The sequence below is a fragment of the Fusarium verticillioides genome, chromosome 10 (genome assembly GCF_000149555.1).
Source record: "Fusarium verticillioides 7600 chromosome 10, whole genome shotgun sequence".
Taxonomy (NCBI): domain Eukaryota; kingdom Fungi; phylum Ascomycota; class Sordariomycetes; order Hypocreales; family Nectriaceae; genus Fusarium; species Fusarium verticillioides.
In genome coordinates this window covers 897,400-912,586 of record NC_031684.1, presented here as the reverse complement: position 1 = coordinate 912,586, position 15,187 = coordinate 897,400, and the positions used below count along the sequence as shown (strand labels likewise).

At 49.8% G+C, this 15,187-nt stretch overlaps 5 protein-coding genes and 1 non-coding gene across 8 annotated transcripts; 2 read left to right on the top strand and 4 right to left on the bottom strand.

The window, feature by feature from the left end:
- Window positions 1–459: 459 nt before the first annotated feature.
- FVEG_08793 (hypothetical protein) lies at window positions 460–6,477 on the bottom strand. The gene is made up of 6 exons (XM_018897675.1): window positions 5,993–6,477; window positions 5,712–5,934; window positions 5,589–5,654; window positions 3,042–5,543; window positions 2,039–2,967; window positions 460–1,984 (listed from the first exon to the last, which is right to left on the bottom strand). The coding sequence occupies exons 1-6, from the start codon at window positions 6,130–6,132 to the stop codon at window positions 547–549; spliced, it is 5,298 nt and encodes a 1,765-aa protein (XP_018755396.1). The 5' UTR covers window positions 6,133–6,477; the 3' UTR covers window positions 460–546.
- A 201-nt stretch (window positions 6,478–6,678) lies between these two features.
- FVEG_08794 (hypothetical protein) lies at window positions 6,679–7,855 on the top strand. The gene has a single exon (XM_018897676.1). It carries the CDS (start codon window positions 6,796–6,798, stop codon window positions 7,780–7,782), a length of 987 nt encoding a protein of 328 aa, XP_018755397.1. The 5' UTR covers window positions 6,679–6,795; the 3' UTR covers window positions 7,783–7,855.
- A 121-nt stretch (window positions 7,856–7,976) lies between these two features.
- Window positions 7,977–8,048, bottom strand: FVEG_16440. The gene has a single exon. It is a non-coding gene; the product is annotated as a tRNA-Arg (tRNA).
- A 1,530-nt stretch (window positions 8,049–9,578) lies between these two features.
- FVEG_08795 (hypothetical protein) lies at window positions 9,579–10,815 on the bottom strand. Its single transcript, XM_018897677.1, has one exon. The coding sequence runs from the start codon at window positions 10,707–10,709 to the stop codon at window positions 9,741–9,743; it is 969 nt and encodes a 322-aa protein (XP_018755398.1). The 5' UTR covers window positions 10,710–10,815; the 3' UTR covers window positions 9,579–9,740.
- Window positions 10,816–11,488: 673 nt separating this feature from the next.
- On the top strand, window positions 11,489–12,735 carry FVEG_08796 (hypothetical protein; the record flags this gene model as incomplete). The annotated part of the gene is made up of 2 exons (XM_018897678.1): window positions 11,489–11,885; window positions 11,940–12,735. 2 exons carry the CDS (start codon window positions 11,489–11,491, stop codon window positions 12,629–12,631), a joined length of 1,089 nt encoding a protein of 362 aa, XP_018755399.1. The 3' UTR covers window positions 12,632–12,735.
- A 519-nt stretch (window positions 12,736–13,254) lies between these two features.
- Window positions 13,255–14,989, bottom strand: FVEG_08797 (hypothetical protein). Of its 3 annotated transcripts, XM_018897679.1 has the most exons (3): window positions 14,879–14,989; window positions 14,819–14,821; window positions 13,255–14,760 (listed from the first exon to the last, which is right to left on the bottom strand). In XM_018897679.1, the coding sequence occupies exons 1-3, from the start codon at window positions 14,962–14,964 to the stop codon at window positions 13,296–13,298; spliced, it is 1,554 nt and encodes a 517-aa protein (XP_018755400.1). In that variant the 5' UTR covers window positions 14,965–14,989; the 3' UTR covers window positions 13,255–13,295. The 3 variants fall into 3 exon arrangements, with proteins under 3 accessions (XP_018755400.1, XP_018755402.1, XP_018755401.1); XM_018897681.1 differs by having other exon boundaries at window positions 14,819–14,989; XM_018897680.1 differs by having other exon boundaries at window positions 13,255–14,821.
- Between the last annotated feature and the right edge of the window lie 198 nt (window positions 14,990–15,187).

The window sequence follows — 15,187 nt, the reverse complement described above, 5'->3', positions numbered from 1 at the left end:
TGGCTATTCCGGCAGGTGAGTCACTTTGAATCATCAAGATTTTATTCCTATAATCTCTTTTCGTATTAATTGTGACTCACGCGATAAATCGACTTCAATCCTTCGAGCCATTGCAGATTGCGCATCTCGGACATTCCAAAGTCCGACGTTTCACTCGCCAATCTTGGCGTCTTCGCTCACTGTGCTCCCGAAGCATTCAACCTCGATTCCACGGACAAAGCTCTCTCCTACAAATGCGGAACCACCTTTCTTGATAGGATAATTCTTGTCTTCCACATTTTTAAATTATCGGGGATGTTAGGAATGCCAAAAGAGCTCATCGCACGAGCCTTGTGCGACTCCAGACGAAAGACAACGAAAGATGTTCGACTAACAGACTTCAGTGTAAAAGACACGCGTTGGTGTTAGTGTCGCATCGCAACAAACGCTTGCACCCAATATGGGCAATCGACGTGATCACAACGCAATAGCAGGAAAGGTTTGCTACAAATTTCTGGCGATTAACTAAACATCTATCCCCGGAGTTAATCCCTCGTTATTTATGTCCTAGCTAAACCGGCCATCTGCCCATGGAACCTTCATCCCCATAAACGACGACCGCGACGACTTTCTCACTGGCTCTTGACTCTGCTGTCCGTAGCTCACAGGCCCTGGCGGCGCATAAGGCACAAACCCAGGATCCGGCGTAGTCTGGCTCGGCAGCGCATAAGTCTCCGGGGGTGAAAACGAAGGAGCATTTTCTGATGGAGGAATCTGTTGCTGCATCGGCTGATACGCCTGGAACGCGTTTGCCAACGATCCAGGAGGAGTCGAGTGTCGCACATTTTCTCCGGCCCCGCCGGGTTGGTATGGTCTGTACATAGGAGGCTTAGCACCTGTGATTGGCTTCCTTCTTATAGGTCCCTTTGACTGTTCGTTCGTCGGTGTGATCAGCTCGGATTGACGCTTGTATAGTGGGCTTGGATTGAAGTCTAGGATGTCTTGAACAGGGCTGTATAAGTCTGCGAAAGAGTTGGATGAAGGGCCAGATGGCGTGATAGACGGTCTTGTTATAGGCGAGGCGATATGGTGACTGGGGGTATCCTCCACTACGATCTTCTCAGAAGCAAAACTGACAGATGGACCAGCACTCCGAGTTTGAACCTCAGGCGATGTTGGTTCGTAGATTGAACTTCTCCTACTCTCCTCGTGCACCGGCTTTGGGTCATCGTAGTTGAGCTCCTGCTTCTGGTTCTGCACGCTTCGAATCACTGCAGTGATGGAAGCATCACCAGAAACCATCGCAAGCCTGATTGCCTCCATTAGTTCTGAGATGTGGTTGGTCAGGATCTTAACACATTCTTCTCTGCCCGCCTCAAGGGCTTTCTGCAGTGCATTTAGACCTGCCTTATTCCTGACCAAAACATCGGCGCCATGGTCAAGCAGGAACTGAACCGACTCATGATCACCGCTCCACGCTGTAAGGATAAGTGCCGTGTCTCCTTCGTTATCCGCATGGTTGATGTCAGCACCTGCGTCCAACAACAAGCGAATCGGGTCACGAGGTAGATATATCGCCGTGTATGTCAGAGGAGTTGAGTTATACTCTCCTCCGATAACCGTCACATCAGCCTTGGCTTCCAGGAGTTTCTTGAAGATAGCTTCTTCACCCTTGCTTGCGGCAGCGATGATGGGATGAGAGAACTCGCCTCCTCCAAGGTTAGGATCAGCGCCATGCTCGAGGAGAATCTCGACGATATCTCCTCTGCCAGACTCAACAGCCGCTTGCAAAGCGGTACACTTGGGCATGTTAGGGTTGGCCGTCGTTGCGTTGACGTTAGCACCGCGCTCCAGGAGAAGGTTGACAACTTCGACATGGCCTTGATCCGCAGCAGTTTGGAGAGCCCATCCGTCAGCAGAGTTGATGTCGGCACCAGCATCGAGAAGAAGCTTGATTATCTCGATGGTGCCATCAAAAGCCGCTGCTGTCAATGCGTTCCCGTATCTGTCAGTTACAGTTAGCTTATGCTACCTCTCGTTTATCTCGAGCAAGGCCTACAGTTCGCCAGTTGCATTCGCGTTAGCTCCATATCTCAACAGCAACTCCACCGTCCTCTGATTCTCAAAGTCCGTGGCTTCATACAAGGACTCATCCAGCGCCTCAGGTGAGATATTGCCCTGTGAATACTCCCACATAGCTCCCAAGATACGAATCTCATCATCACCATCTTCTCCCTGCGCAGTTTGTAGGAAGGTTTTGTCACAGTTCAAGCCGGGGCAGTGATCCAGGATCAACGAGACGATAGCCCAATGGTCTCCGAAAGATGCTCCATCAAGGGCGTCCTGTTTGAACTGCTGGTTGTGCTCAAAGTCATGAAACAGCCGCGAGAAAGCTTCAAATCGACCATATTCTGCTGCTTTGACGAGGGCAATGCCGAATTCTTCAGCGGGTAGTTTGTCGGAATATTCCTTGATGAGAAACTCGAACACTGCAAGGTCGGCTCTCATAGCTGCTAGAGCCAAAGGTGATGTGATAACCTCCTCCTCATCTTCTTCATCAGAGTCCGAGTCGGAATCTGAGCCTGACTCTGAACCCTCGTCCTTATCACTCTCCTCGTCTCCATCGTTATTCTTAGCTTCCTCGCCGTTAGCCTCTCCCTCACCGTTCTCATCCTCAGCCTTGTCGTCTTCGTCTTCGTCTTCACCATCCTGAGTGACGAGCGAGACATTATGGGTCACCAGAAGCTTCACGGCTTCAGTGTTTCCAGACTGGATAGCGGCACAGATCACACCTCCGTAAGCACCACAGCTAGCATTCGGGTTTGCTCCCCGTTGCAGAAGCTTAATCATAACCTTGACGTTTCCTTCGGCTGCAGCTCTGTGCAAAGGAGTTATGAGGTTGCCCTTGATGCCTTCATCGATGTTGGCACCTCGGTCAAGAAGCTCCTCAGCAATGTCATCATGCCCAAAAGCGGCTGCGTAGTGTAACTACATTATGTCAGCTCATACACGTTGCGGTTCAGAGTCCCATCTTCTCCTCTCCAAGGAATGTCGTCACTTACCGGCGTATTGTAGTCTGAATCCATCGCGGCCTTGTCCTCGTCGAAACCGTGATCCATCAAAGCCGCGACTAGGTCTCTAAATCCAATCGTAGCAGCAACATGAAGTCCAGTCAGCTTCTCCCGAGCATAGTAGGCAAAAGAGCCGGTAAGTCGGTTGTGTTCAGTTAACCAACGGCGTCGAATAACTGAGTCCGCCTGCCAGAACTTTTCCTCTAGGCTCAGTGCTTCTGCGAGATCAGCAGTCGCTTGACTGGCGTGAGGTAGCCAATGCGTAACAGCATAGGCAAGGGCTATGTCCTTGAGATATGGAGCTTCAGGGTCTTCATCCACCTCATCTTCTTCATCTTCCCCATCACTTGACTCCTCCGAAGCGACAGAGGCGCTGTCGCTTTGAGATTCGTCGTCGTGATTGGATTCATTTTCGGATTTTTCTTCATCCTCTTTCTCGGCGCTTCCTTGATCATTTACTGCTTCTCCCGAGGCATCACTCTCTGCGTCATCTGGACTGCCTTCTATAGCACCAGCAACCTCACCCACCGCTCCGTCTATTTGCTGGGGAATATCGGAAAGCGGAAAGTCAAAGATCTCTAGGATATGGCTGAACGCTCGGAAACCCAGAATACCATGTTGTAGCTTAATGTCCTCGCTGGTAAGACCAAGCAGCGCGTGTGAATGTTCAAGAAGATGGCTCTTGACCACTGGTTCGGTGAAGCACACCGTCTTCTCTTGAAGACCATTTTCCTTCAGTACGATTAGGGGTCTACACTTCTGGATCAGATCATGAAGCTCCGAAACTTCCTCTGGTGAAGAATCGAGACCGGCAAGAAGACCAAGCTCGGCCTCAGTTGGATCTTGATAAGTAAGAACCAAGACACGAAGCATTTCCTTGATCTCCCCGGCCTTACCCCGGTTATTGTCAAACACTTGTTGCCACGCAGAACTGAGAAGAGCATCCAACTCTTGCGGGATAACTTCGAGAAGACGACGGACTTGAAGGTCGTTCTGATGCTGAGGAAGCTCCTCGAGATGATCGCAGGTGATGTCAATCCATTGCGTGTTTTGAGCCCGCTTGCCAATAACACTACTGGCAAAGTATGCAAGAGCTCTGCTATACTTCTTATGCTCAATCAGCTCTAGCACCTTGTTTTGTGCATGCCTTCGAAGTTCGAGCTGAACTTGGTCACCGTATTTCGCGTCCTCAAGATCAACTAGTCGGACGGTATCCCTCTTCAAAGCTCGGTCAATCTCCCAAGATTGGCCACTGGTGATCATCCACCGAACCAGTGGGCGTCTTCCAGTACCATCATGCTCAACCTCCGAGCTGAGCAGGGTCAAGAGTGTGTTTGTAGACACGGCATCTTGAGAGAGGGATTCGATGTTGTTGATCACAAAGTATACCCTCGCCCCGATAAAGACATCGTCAGCGAGGATATCTTGAAGGACCTGCCACAAGTTCTCCACAGTCAAAAGAGGCTGCGTTTCTCGACCTTTCTTTTTGAGAAGAAACTTGGCATGCGTCGCTAGAAGCCCCTGTCGTTCCAAAAGTTGGCGGATGAGAGCTTTCAATAAACTCTCAGCTGACCCATAGTCGGGCGTCTTGTCGCAGAAGAAGTATGAAAGATAGTTTCGTGACGAGCCGGTGTAAGGCTCATCGGTGATCTCCTCTTCGTAAACTTCCTCATCTTTGGTCAACTCCTCAATCTTTTCAATGGCTGATAACGCAGCGCTGGTCTTACCGCGACCATCACGGCCACGAACCCAGAGACAATCCTCTTTCTTGACAAGCGAACTGTCTTCGCCCTCGCGAGGCTTAGCTAGCCAGCCCAGAAACTCTGGCTCTTTCGAGAACCATGGGGAAGTGGTTGTGTTCTGGGCAATGCTTTCCCTCTTACTTTGGACTGGTACGCCCTCTAGAGTCCGTAAAGCAAGGTTTATGGTGGCTGGATCTGTGCGTCTTGTTGCATTGTGTCGGTTCTTGACTCGCAGATGTGAGCCGTTGATAAGTCTTTTCAGAGGCCCTCGGACTAGTGTATAACGTTCATCCTTCGAGCTGTCAAACTTGACCAAGTCCCGATGATTCGCAGCCAAACCCATCGTCTCCATCACACCATCCAAGATGGAGGAGTCTCTGGTCACAAACTCGGCATACTTCTTGGGCATCGGAATGCTCAGCGCCGATAAGAACTGAGGCATGCCAGAGAGATCCTTAATCGTTGTAGGGTGCTCTTCATAGAAACCGCACAGCTCAATTTTGGGCGTTGTCTTGATTACTAGTCTCACGAACTCCTTCCGAAGCTCAGCCAGACTTTCGTCGTCTGGCCTCATCAACTCGAGGAGTTTGGAAGCTGTTGCATGACCAAGTTTTTCTCCAACTGAGGAAAGCATACATGCCAAAGAAGCTGCTTCAGCACCCTTGAAAGGTGTTCCAAAGAAAGCGCAACCGGCTATGTCTTCGAACATGTTTGGGAAGAGGTCTTGCCTCGTTGCAGCGATACAGATAGCCTGGCATAGTCAGAACCTAGACAACGTCAAAACGATGAATCGTACCTTGGCAATAACGAGTCCTCCCATACTGTGACCAATGAATGTGATTGGACGAGGAATGGTCATGTTCTAGAATGCTTGTCAGGCCAAACTCTTGAAGTTGAGTCGAAAGACGCAGAAACATACCTCTCTACTCATCTTCAACCCTTCTAGTAAAGTCTGGGCCAAGTTGCCGAGGAACTGCTTCACCTTGATGGAACCAGTCCATGAGGATTCACTGTGATACAGAAGAATTCTAGCGTTTGGAAAGTCGCGAGCTATGCCTTCCTCACTGGCCCAATTAAAATCGCTCGTAGTCGATTTGAAGCTCAGCAAAGGATGAGCTCCCAGACCAGGCACAAAGACAATACTATCATCGTGTTGGTGAGTTAAATGCTTCTGTAGTCATATTTGGGGTCGATGCTTACTCCATGTCCGTCTTTCTTGTCGAGTCTGGCTCTGGATAGAGCTGCTTGATTCCCTGCTCGACATTCTCGTAGCCTTTCTTCTGCTTAGGAGCAGCCCCAGGAGGGCCACCGCGTCGCGTTGCTGTTCGACGAAGCGACATATTGTCCAATTCGCTCAAAAAGCACTCGCCGTGGGTTGTTGTTGTTGATCTGACAACGTTCAACCTCCTAGTTTTCGTCTTACGGAGGAGTAGGTAGTGGTCACTACAGCTGCCGTTTCATTCTTGGCCCACACATCTTGGCTTACTGGGGGTCACTATGTATGTCAGCATCTGCTGAGCTTTTGACTCGGCGTTATGCGCTTAACATTCCTTCTCCAGAGTAAGCACTTGGACAAGCGATACCTCGTTAGTGTCTGATCGATCGTACATGGTGCCACTGCCCGGTCTGGTTGCTCCTTTGGGCTGAGATGCAGGGTGTGCCTAATTAAAGAAATTGGACCGTCAGCACGGCGCAGCGGCCAGTCCCCTTTTCCCGAGGTGGAACATCAGTGGGCACAGAGCGGGCCGTGTGATCAAGACGATGGGGAACGCCGCTTACAGCCCAATCATGGATGGTGCTATCGGCCTCGAGAGCAGGGGCTGCCTATGTACCAGCCTTATGACTGACCCTTGCTTGGTAATTGTCAGCTTTAATTTCCACTGTTTTCTCTCTGTTTACGCGAGCTTCTCAAGAGACTCGCCATCGTCGGGGCATTCGTTCTCTATTTATGCTCCTTGAGAAACTTAAATCTTACGCCGTGTCATCGAATCTAATATCTCACTATGGCTAGTCCACCGCCGCCATTTACGGTCCGCATATTACAAAAGGACTTCCTGAGCGATGGTTTGGAGTCCAAGGATGAGTTCAATAGCCTCCTCCCTGCCAGCAACCGCTTCAATGATGACATCGTCGTTCCTACATCGGACCCCAACTTCCTAGAGCGGGAACTATCGGTTTCGCGCCTCAATGACGTGCAAGAATGGCTCTGGGCTTGCGGTCGCCCAATGCCGCCCCGGCCACTTCATCACCAACGGCTCATCTCACGAGAGATCGTTATCAGCGAGCTCTCTGAGCTGCACATGATCTGGTGGAGAAACCGCATTTTTCTCAAGCCTATGCCGGCTTATCTGCTTGATCCCGATTTCTGGGTCAGTAACATTAGCGACACAGCCCATCTCGACGTGGCGGAAGGGAATATTGATGCCTCCGCACGAGGATTTCTCTTCTCCTACGCTGCACTCATCGCATACAAAAGCGACTTTCGCATCGCAAAGGAGCATGGGTTGTTGCCCGAGGAAGTGACATGGGAGGGCTGGAAGGCACTGACAGCTCAGGTTCTCGAGAACCACCGTTACGATCGCGTCAATCCGCGCTACTGGTACGGAGAGCTGCGGCTGAGCAGGTTGAACAAAGTCTACGCTCTTCGCAAAGGATATTTGCTGCGCGGCTACTCACGAGTCGCATCGCATACAGTCTACGGCGATCTCATTCGCGACAATTTTTCGGTGCTTGCTGGTATTCTCGGTTATGTCGTGATCGCGCTCACGGCGATGCAGGTCGGGTTGGGTGTTGACCGGTTGGTCGAGAACCAGGCGTTCCAGGATGTGAGTTATGGGTTGACGGTGTTTACATTAATTGTGCCGCTCATTGGGGCGCTCTTCATATTTTTCTTTGTGTTCATCATGATTGTCAGTAATTGGAGGGTCACTAAGGCATTCGAAAGTCGGCGCCTGAAGAAGATGAAGGTAAAACTCTTGCGGAAGAAATAGACGGAAGGATTGTCCAATAAATGCAATTAATAATAAACAAACATTGCACAAACTCATGGAGGGCAAACGGTCGACAAAAATAATAGGAGCACTGTCTGCTGAGACAAAAGGGTTGGTTGAATGCCTGTGACCTCTCATATCAAGCTTGCAGTCCACTTGTTATGAGATGCTACAGAGCTCATGGTATGTATGGATGATCACGCTGGGGATCGAACCCAGAATCTTCTGATTCGTAGTCAGACGCCTTGCCATTGGGCCACGCGACCTGTTTCCTTGACATTGGCCGCTCAAATGGGGAGCTAGATTGCTGCAGCATCCGGATTCCATCGAAGCATTCCTCGGGTAATCTGTTACAGAGAATTCTTTATTTTTGTTTAAAATCGATGCATAAGGCTTAATAGGGCGAGTGCGGATCATGATCGCGGTTGAAATTCCTGATGGTGGCCCATGAGGCTAATTTGTGCATGATGCTTGTCAACAAATAATGAACAGAACGCGCCTGACAGAAACCGCCATATCACATAGCAAAGACTAAAAATGCAGGAAGACTACTATTTTAGTTATAGCCTTTATGCTCAATACACATGGTGAGCTGTTTCATATGGGTTTAGTGCTGAGACTGCCCATCAATACTGTTTTGTAGGGTAGGTGGATGAATGAATGAGGCGCGGAGCTATTCCGCTTGGTCCTCTCTTCCCCTGTGATGCATCGTATCCATGGGTGCCACTATCGCCATAGCAACAGAGTATAGTCGATCTACTTGTATTGCAATGTGCTTCTCCCCAAGCACCCCGACCAGTTTCCCCTCCACTGGAAAGGTGAGCAGTAACATTGTCGTGATGTCAAAGTCAGAGTCGGCCTCAAACTTCAAGTTGTTGCCAGCTTCACCCTCAAAGGCCGCCATTATCATCACCTCCCCGGGCGTTCCAAGCCTTACCAGCGCTGGCGTAGTCATTAACGTAGAAGTCATCCCCTCCACAGGTTTACTCAGGCTTCACCTCCTGCAAGTACGGGTTACTGGACAACCAGTCTGGCGTTAGGGTCGGCATTGATAGAAGCAAATGTGGCTGTGGCTTCAGCTTCCGCGTTCTTAATAAGGTAGGCAAGGGAACGGGAATAGAGTAATTTTGCTACTGGCAAAGCGTTGGCCAACGATGGTGGCCTTGGCGGGGTTTTCTTGAATGCTGCCTGGCGAGACAAAACCTTGTTCGGGGGAGAGCGAACTGGCTGGCGCCTGAGGGGACACGAGGGTGGCTGCTTCTTACTGGTGCCGACATAGCCAGCGGGAGAAATGGACGTGTCGGCTTATTGGCGAGAGGTACATATTATGTTGAACGTTGAAGTGATAAAGGAGTGGTCGTAGTACCAATGGGGCTTGATGTATTGTTGTCGACGGCACCAGCGATGTTAAAGGCAGCTCTTGATGTGGTCTTATTAAGCTTAGCAGAGCCTATCTCTCTATACCAGGCCTCTCTGCTGCTAATCATTGCCCGACCCATTGCAGACAAGTGACCCGCCTCCTGTATGTGTCTTGCCCTTCGATCGAACTAGACGTCTCGGTTCTACCGGCAGGTCAGTTGCATAGGATAATTTCCCGGGCTGGATGTATGCCGTGCCGTTTCCGTAGTGAAAGAGTGTACACTAAACCAAGCGGTCCGGCTCAACGTCGATAGTTGGTAAAGACAGAGTCAGCTCATCACCAGTTGCCCATCTCCCTACTCTCAACTTCCTAGCCAACATATATCAACACTATGGCCAAGAAAAAGCTGCCAGTCTCTATTTTGGGAAGGATATCATGCCCAATTCTGAACCAAGACAAACAGTCTCACGTCCTTTATATTCGCTGCTACTGCACCTCGCGCCACTCATCTAACAACTAATCTACATCGTGGCCTCACAAGCCCCCGATATTGATGAATTTTCTTCTAGTTATGATATCATAGGCACGCCATTACACGTCAATACCCCCAAATTGTATCTTCTTTCGCAGTCTTGATCAGCCACTCACGGCAGACATAATCGACCCGTTTCGCATGCATTGGTATCTCAACAGGCGAGACGTCAAGAAGTCCAGCTGGATCGTGAATATTCCCGTTTTCCGTATCAATAATAGGCGAGCTGAACTCATGATTGACAATGACAATCTTCAAGGGCCGAGCATAGGTCGAGTCACCTCCAAACTCGGGGTTCCAAAGTTCGCTGCCAATAGACTGCTTGATGTTCCAAGTCTGAACACGAAGCAGATAAGGTCTCGTGATAACCAGATGCTCAATGTTTCGGTGCAGTGCAACATTACACCAAAGTCCTTCGTCACTCAGGTTGATGCTGAATCCAGCGACTTTTCGTAGCTTGGGCCAAATTTGGCTGACGTTGAGCTCACTCCTCCAGAACTCCAATGAAGGCAGGCCACCTAAGGTGACGAATTCTTCGAGGTTGATCAACGCTTGTAGACCTCGAGAGAAGACTTGATCAATATGCGCATCGATGCTGTGTTGCATAGCGATTCTGCGAAACGGCAGGTCAACGATCAATCGGCGGACCGAGCTGCCGAGTTCCAGCAAGACATCCCGAATAAGTGCGCTGGCTCGTATCGACTGGATCTCCTCCAGGCTGAGCCCAAGATAGATGGACGACACTGCAGAAAGTGGGAGGGTCTTGGGGAGAGATTGGTTGCCAACCGCTCCCTTGGAGTAGTGTAGGCACCGCAAGAATTTCTGGAGTCGAGGTATCGAATCAAGATGTACACAGTGCTGCCGTAGAAACCTTGTCGCGGGCTCGTAGGTCGCGCGACATACCCTTGTCCAGGTGACGAGCTGCTGAACTTCGGGGGTTGCAAGGTCAATAATCCGATTGGGTTCACCGGGCGGGATGGACGTTTCAAGGATCTGAAGGACGATCTCGAGGGGGATATAAAGATTACGCGTCATATTGAAAGAGTATAAGAGATTGGGGTGTTCTATGAGGCTGTGTTACGTATGTTTGCTGCGTCGAGGCCGTAGCCATTATTAAGAGGTTGCTCTTTGGTCGTTGCCTGCTAGGCTACGATTTAATGTCAACAAGCAATGGCCAATTTGTCGAGCCAAAAGGATCAATTGATTCAGGCATCAGAATTAACTGTGCCGGCTATAACCCGGCCAAAGTCTTTACCAGCGACTGCTAGACCTGTCAGTTTCAGTGCTGGTAGGCGAACAGATCAACTGGTTTTAGCGGCATGTTCGGAGCGCTAGCCGAGGAAATCTGTGGAACCTGGAACTAACGGAGGGAGCCCGAGAGCGCATCAAGGGCCCGCCCTTCTTTCACAACAACTATTGTAAAGCGACCAAGGTAGGGAACGGAATTTCGGATTCAGAGTCCTTGATCCAAATAGCCAGCCTCATAAGCCTAAAGTTTAACCTTATAGCCAAAAACTTTATTTATGGCAATGGCTGCAGCGTGTCGGGTTCAATGTAACAGAGCCCCAAGGTACGTACTGCGGCAGAACCAATGTGGCATGTCTATCAAAAGCTGCGAATGAAACATGACATTGGACAATAGCCGGCGGAGTTGATATTGCGAAATGCGGACATGTTGCGGAGTTTGATCAAGGCATAAATCGACGCGATAAACCTGATAAAAAGATCTTGATGAGTTCTTTCTGAATCATTTATACCATCATCGTTCAGCTTGTAGCACAGCATAATCTTTCTATAAAATCCTCTCAGACATCATGGGCTCAACACCAGCAACCAGCAGAGCGTTATATGCCGATGAGAACGGCAAGCTTGTCGTTCGCCACGTTCCTTTTCCCGAGCCCCACGAAGGAGAACTTCTCATCAAGGTTCTGTACTCGGGCGTCAATCCTGCCGATACCAAAAGCATTGACTTCTTCGGCTTGAAGAACTTCGTCACTGGAACAGAATTCTGTGGCGAGGTCCTCGAGTCAAAGACCCTTGCCTCCACGTCCTTTGAAGCAGGCGACATTGTGGCTGGAGTACTTTCTTGGGGCCAAAACCCACCATGGCGTTGGGGAACGCACCAAGAATTTATGACGATTCCTGCATCATTGGCTTGGAAGGTTCCCGAGAACTTACCGCCCCAAGCGGCTGCTGGTCTTTCCATCGTTGGTAATGCTGTGACTGACCCAAATCGAGAGCGCCCCCTTAACTAACATTACATAGGGCTGACAGCGGCCACTGGCCTCTTCAACGACATCGGCCTTCCTTTACCACCCAGTGTTGCCAAGGGTACGCCTGATGAGGGCTTCGTTGCCCCAGAGGGAACTTTGGTCATCTGGGGCAGTGCAACAAGTATTGGCATGGCCGCTATTCAGTTTGCCCGGGCAGCACGAGTGTCTTCCATCATAGCCATTGCCTCATCCATGCGACACGAATACCTGAAGACACTGGGTGCAACCCAGGCTTTCGACTACAACGATAGAGATGTAACCGAAAAGGTCAAATTAGCCCTGAAGTCAACTAGCGGAACAATATGGGCCCTTGACGCGCGTGGATCTCCCGAGTCACAAGCCCTACTCAAGAAAGCGATTCCTCAACACGATAAAGCTGTTCTTGCTTCAGTGATGCTGGGCGGCGATCCAGAGTACAAAAGGATCATGGGGGCTCGCCATTTCGATGTCGAGTTCGAGTTGCCTGGGGGTCAAAAGATGACCTGGCGCAAGGACATGGCTGCTGCTGATCGACATTGGAGGGGCTTGAACTGGGCTGTTGAGAATTATGGTGCCCCCGGTGGGTATGTGCCAACGCCTGTACGGGTCTTTGAAGGGTCTGGAGAGGATGCCATCAAGGAGGTGTACAACGTTAAGAACATGAGCACTTTTGGAAAGTTGGTGCTCAAACATCCTCTGAAATGATTGGCTCTATATTGGTACGATAGACAGATGTTCTCAGTCGCAAGCCTCAACTACAAACAACACATCTAGTTCAAAGCTTATACAGATTGAAATTTTTGTCGAAGTATGGAGACTCAACCCTAATGCGCGACCTGATCTTCCTCAAGCATGTAAAGAGGAAGTTTAATAGGATACAATCTTGGAGGGTGAACGGGAGGGTGAAGAAGAACTAGCCTCGGCTACACAAGCTATCTTAGCAACGTAACCCTCCTCGACCATATCTTGCTCTTCCCCTGGCATCGACACGAGACGACTGGGGGAAGGATTCGCGAATTCAACCAGATTGAAGATGAATCTGAAGCCTCTTTGGCCTCATTCCTTGCCATGAATGGACCCTGCAAACATGAGAACCAGGCTCACCCCCTTTCAATCAGCCCATAAGCTACTTCCTGTATGATGATATTTCCTATGTTGAGCATCAAGGCTACGGTACTAATAACAGGGCAGCATCGGGGCCCGCATATATGCTGTCTCAAAGGGCTTAGTGGCTGTGGAATCGTGAGGACTTGGTCTGATCGACAGCAGCAGGGTCCGACCTTGTCGACATGGGATAAATGGATGTCATCACGGGGTTCAAGAAAGCAAAAACGTCACCCTGTCGTTTATTCTTAAGATGTATTGTGCTTCAATTAGATAGCTCTTTTAATAGCTGCGTTAACCCCCATGGAAGGTCGTCAAATGACAAAGTACCACTTTCTAATCCTTCAAAGACTTTCTCGTAGATATTCGCCACCTCCCAACTATCCCAAACTCCTTCACGTCGATTCATAGACCGTAGTATCATGATCGATCTGTTCCTAATTTCGGCGTCTGTACATGAAGCGCAAATTGTAGAAAGCTCGCGAACTAGATGTCCGTCGAAAGCAAACATTGGCCGGAGTTGAGAGTTCTCTAGCGCAATAATCTGCTCAATCTTGCTGAGTATTCTTTCGTAGTCACTCTTCGCGAACCCTGTGTTGTGAGGGTCGGTATCGAGAAAAGCTGACCATGTTGTCTGGTACAGCGACAACACAGCCAGGCGGCGTTTCTCCAGGGTTCCAAATGGATTTATCTGGACAGACGTGACGAATAGTTGCATCTTTGAACTCCATGAAAGGAAAAGAGGTTTTATTAGATCGAGGGCATGGATGAAGGACTCGGTGGCTGATTGCGCAAGACTCTTGCAGCCAATTGTTTGATCGTCGTCGGGTAGAGTGTCGTTGCCAAAGAGACAGTCGTCGAAGAATGCATTCAAGGCTGTAATAGAGTCTTCGGCTTCTGTGATAGTCAAGAAAGGCGCTTTGGGGTTGCCCATATCTATCTCTGTGGTGCAGTGAGTGATATTGGAGAAGGAGGTATCTCCTGTGAGTGCACCGACACTTTTTCCGAGAGAGGAGAACATTGCAGCTAATGTTTTCAACAACCCATTGTTCGCTGGCTGACGGCTCATTCCACTCGGCGATGTCTTCGATGATGGAATGGCGCGTAGTGATTCTAGAAGCTGATGACCGGCGCGAAGATGGCGCACCGAGTCAGCATAACGACGGTGCAAGTTCTCGATGCATATAAATATTGTACAGCACAGTAATGCGGTTTGTATGTTGCAGGCAGAATTCTCTGCCATGACTGGGCGTATTAGGGCAATAGCTTCACTGTATTTGAGATTTGCTTGATAGTCGTAGTCGATGGAATGGTTCAAGTTGGTTATGTTCCCCGGGTATGACGCGAGAAACCGCTGATGGGAAGCCCCCAATGCACACAGCGCGTGTTTGATGGCAGTGTTTGAATAAGATAGTGGTAGTATGATGTCGTGCCAGAACTCTCTTGAGCCATCAATCATCTCAAGGTCGGGAATCACCCACTCCCTGGTATGGTAATACAGAGCAATATCAGCTGTGTTGATCATCACTCCGCCCGTCAAAGCTGGGCGTAATGTACTAGGCCCGCTGGTCATTTCGTTTGACTTCGGATGTAAGGGCAGCTCAAAGGAGGAAGTGCCGCTGATGTGAAGCGGCTCAGGGCTGCTCTGCGAATAGCCATCGCATGTCCATTTGTCTCTCAAACAACGAAGACAGGACGGCTTTGCTTCATCGCATTTCAAGTGGCGACGTCTGCAACACTAGATTAGTCTTACAGCTCGTGCCATTCGGTCTTATCCGAGTAACTGACTTGCTAGATTAAAAATTCAGCCGGAGTTTTTTGTGCCGACCCGAGGTCTCAGAAACTTACCAAGTCCTGCAACCTGTTCTGACCTTGGGAACCTTGGCCCTGGTTCGCTTCTTCCGTGGTTGATCTTGAGGTTGTATGGTGGCCATGGTGATCCGTTTGTTACGAGAGGGCTAACCAGAGCTACATATCGGGGGAGCCTGAATGGACTTATAACATCACCAGCATGAATACGGCTGTGCTAGCTCGTGATAGTTGACTCGTCCAAGCGTTTGCTGCAGCCCCCATGTCCGCGGGTCACCGTAGCCTGCGAGCTCATTGGTACTGCCGTAACTCGACCCACCATGGGCCGCTGTTTCACGTCGCCGACTC

What these genes read in the sequence shown, in the direction of transcription:
- FVEG_08795 (XM_018897677.1), bottom strand. Translation starts at nt 10,709, where the DNA reads ATGACGCGTAATCTTTATATCCCCCTCGAGATCGTCCTTCAGATCCTT.
- FVEG_08797 (XM_018897679.1), bottom strand. Translation starts at nt 14,964, where the DNA reads ATGGCCACCATACAACCTCAAGATCAACCACGGAAGAAGCGAACCAGG.
- FVEG_08793 (XM_018897675.1), bottom strand. Translation starts at nt 6,132, where the DNA reads ATGTCGCTTCGTCGAACAGCAACGCGACGCGGTGGCCCTCCTGGGGCT. An exon ending in GGTTGAAGATGAGTAGAGAG is followed by an intron (nt 5,655 to 5,711) that starts GTATGTTTCTGC and finishes CAAGCATTCTAG; the next exon opens with AACATGACCATTCCTCGTCC. An exon ending in ATTCAGACTACAATACGCCG is followed by an intron (nt 2,968 to 3,041) that starts GTAAGTGACGAC and finishes GACATAATGTAG; the next exon opens with TTACACTACGCAGCCGCTTT.
- FVEG_08794 (XM_018897676.1), top strand. Translation starts at nt 6,796, where the DNA reads ATGGCTAGTCCACCGCCGCCATTTACGGTCCGCATATTACAAAAGGAC.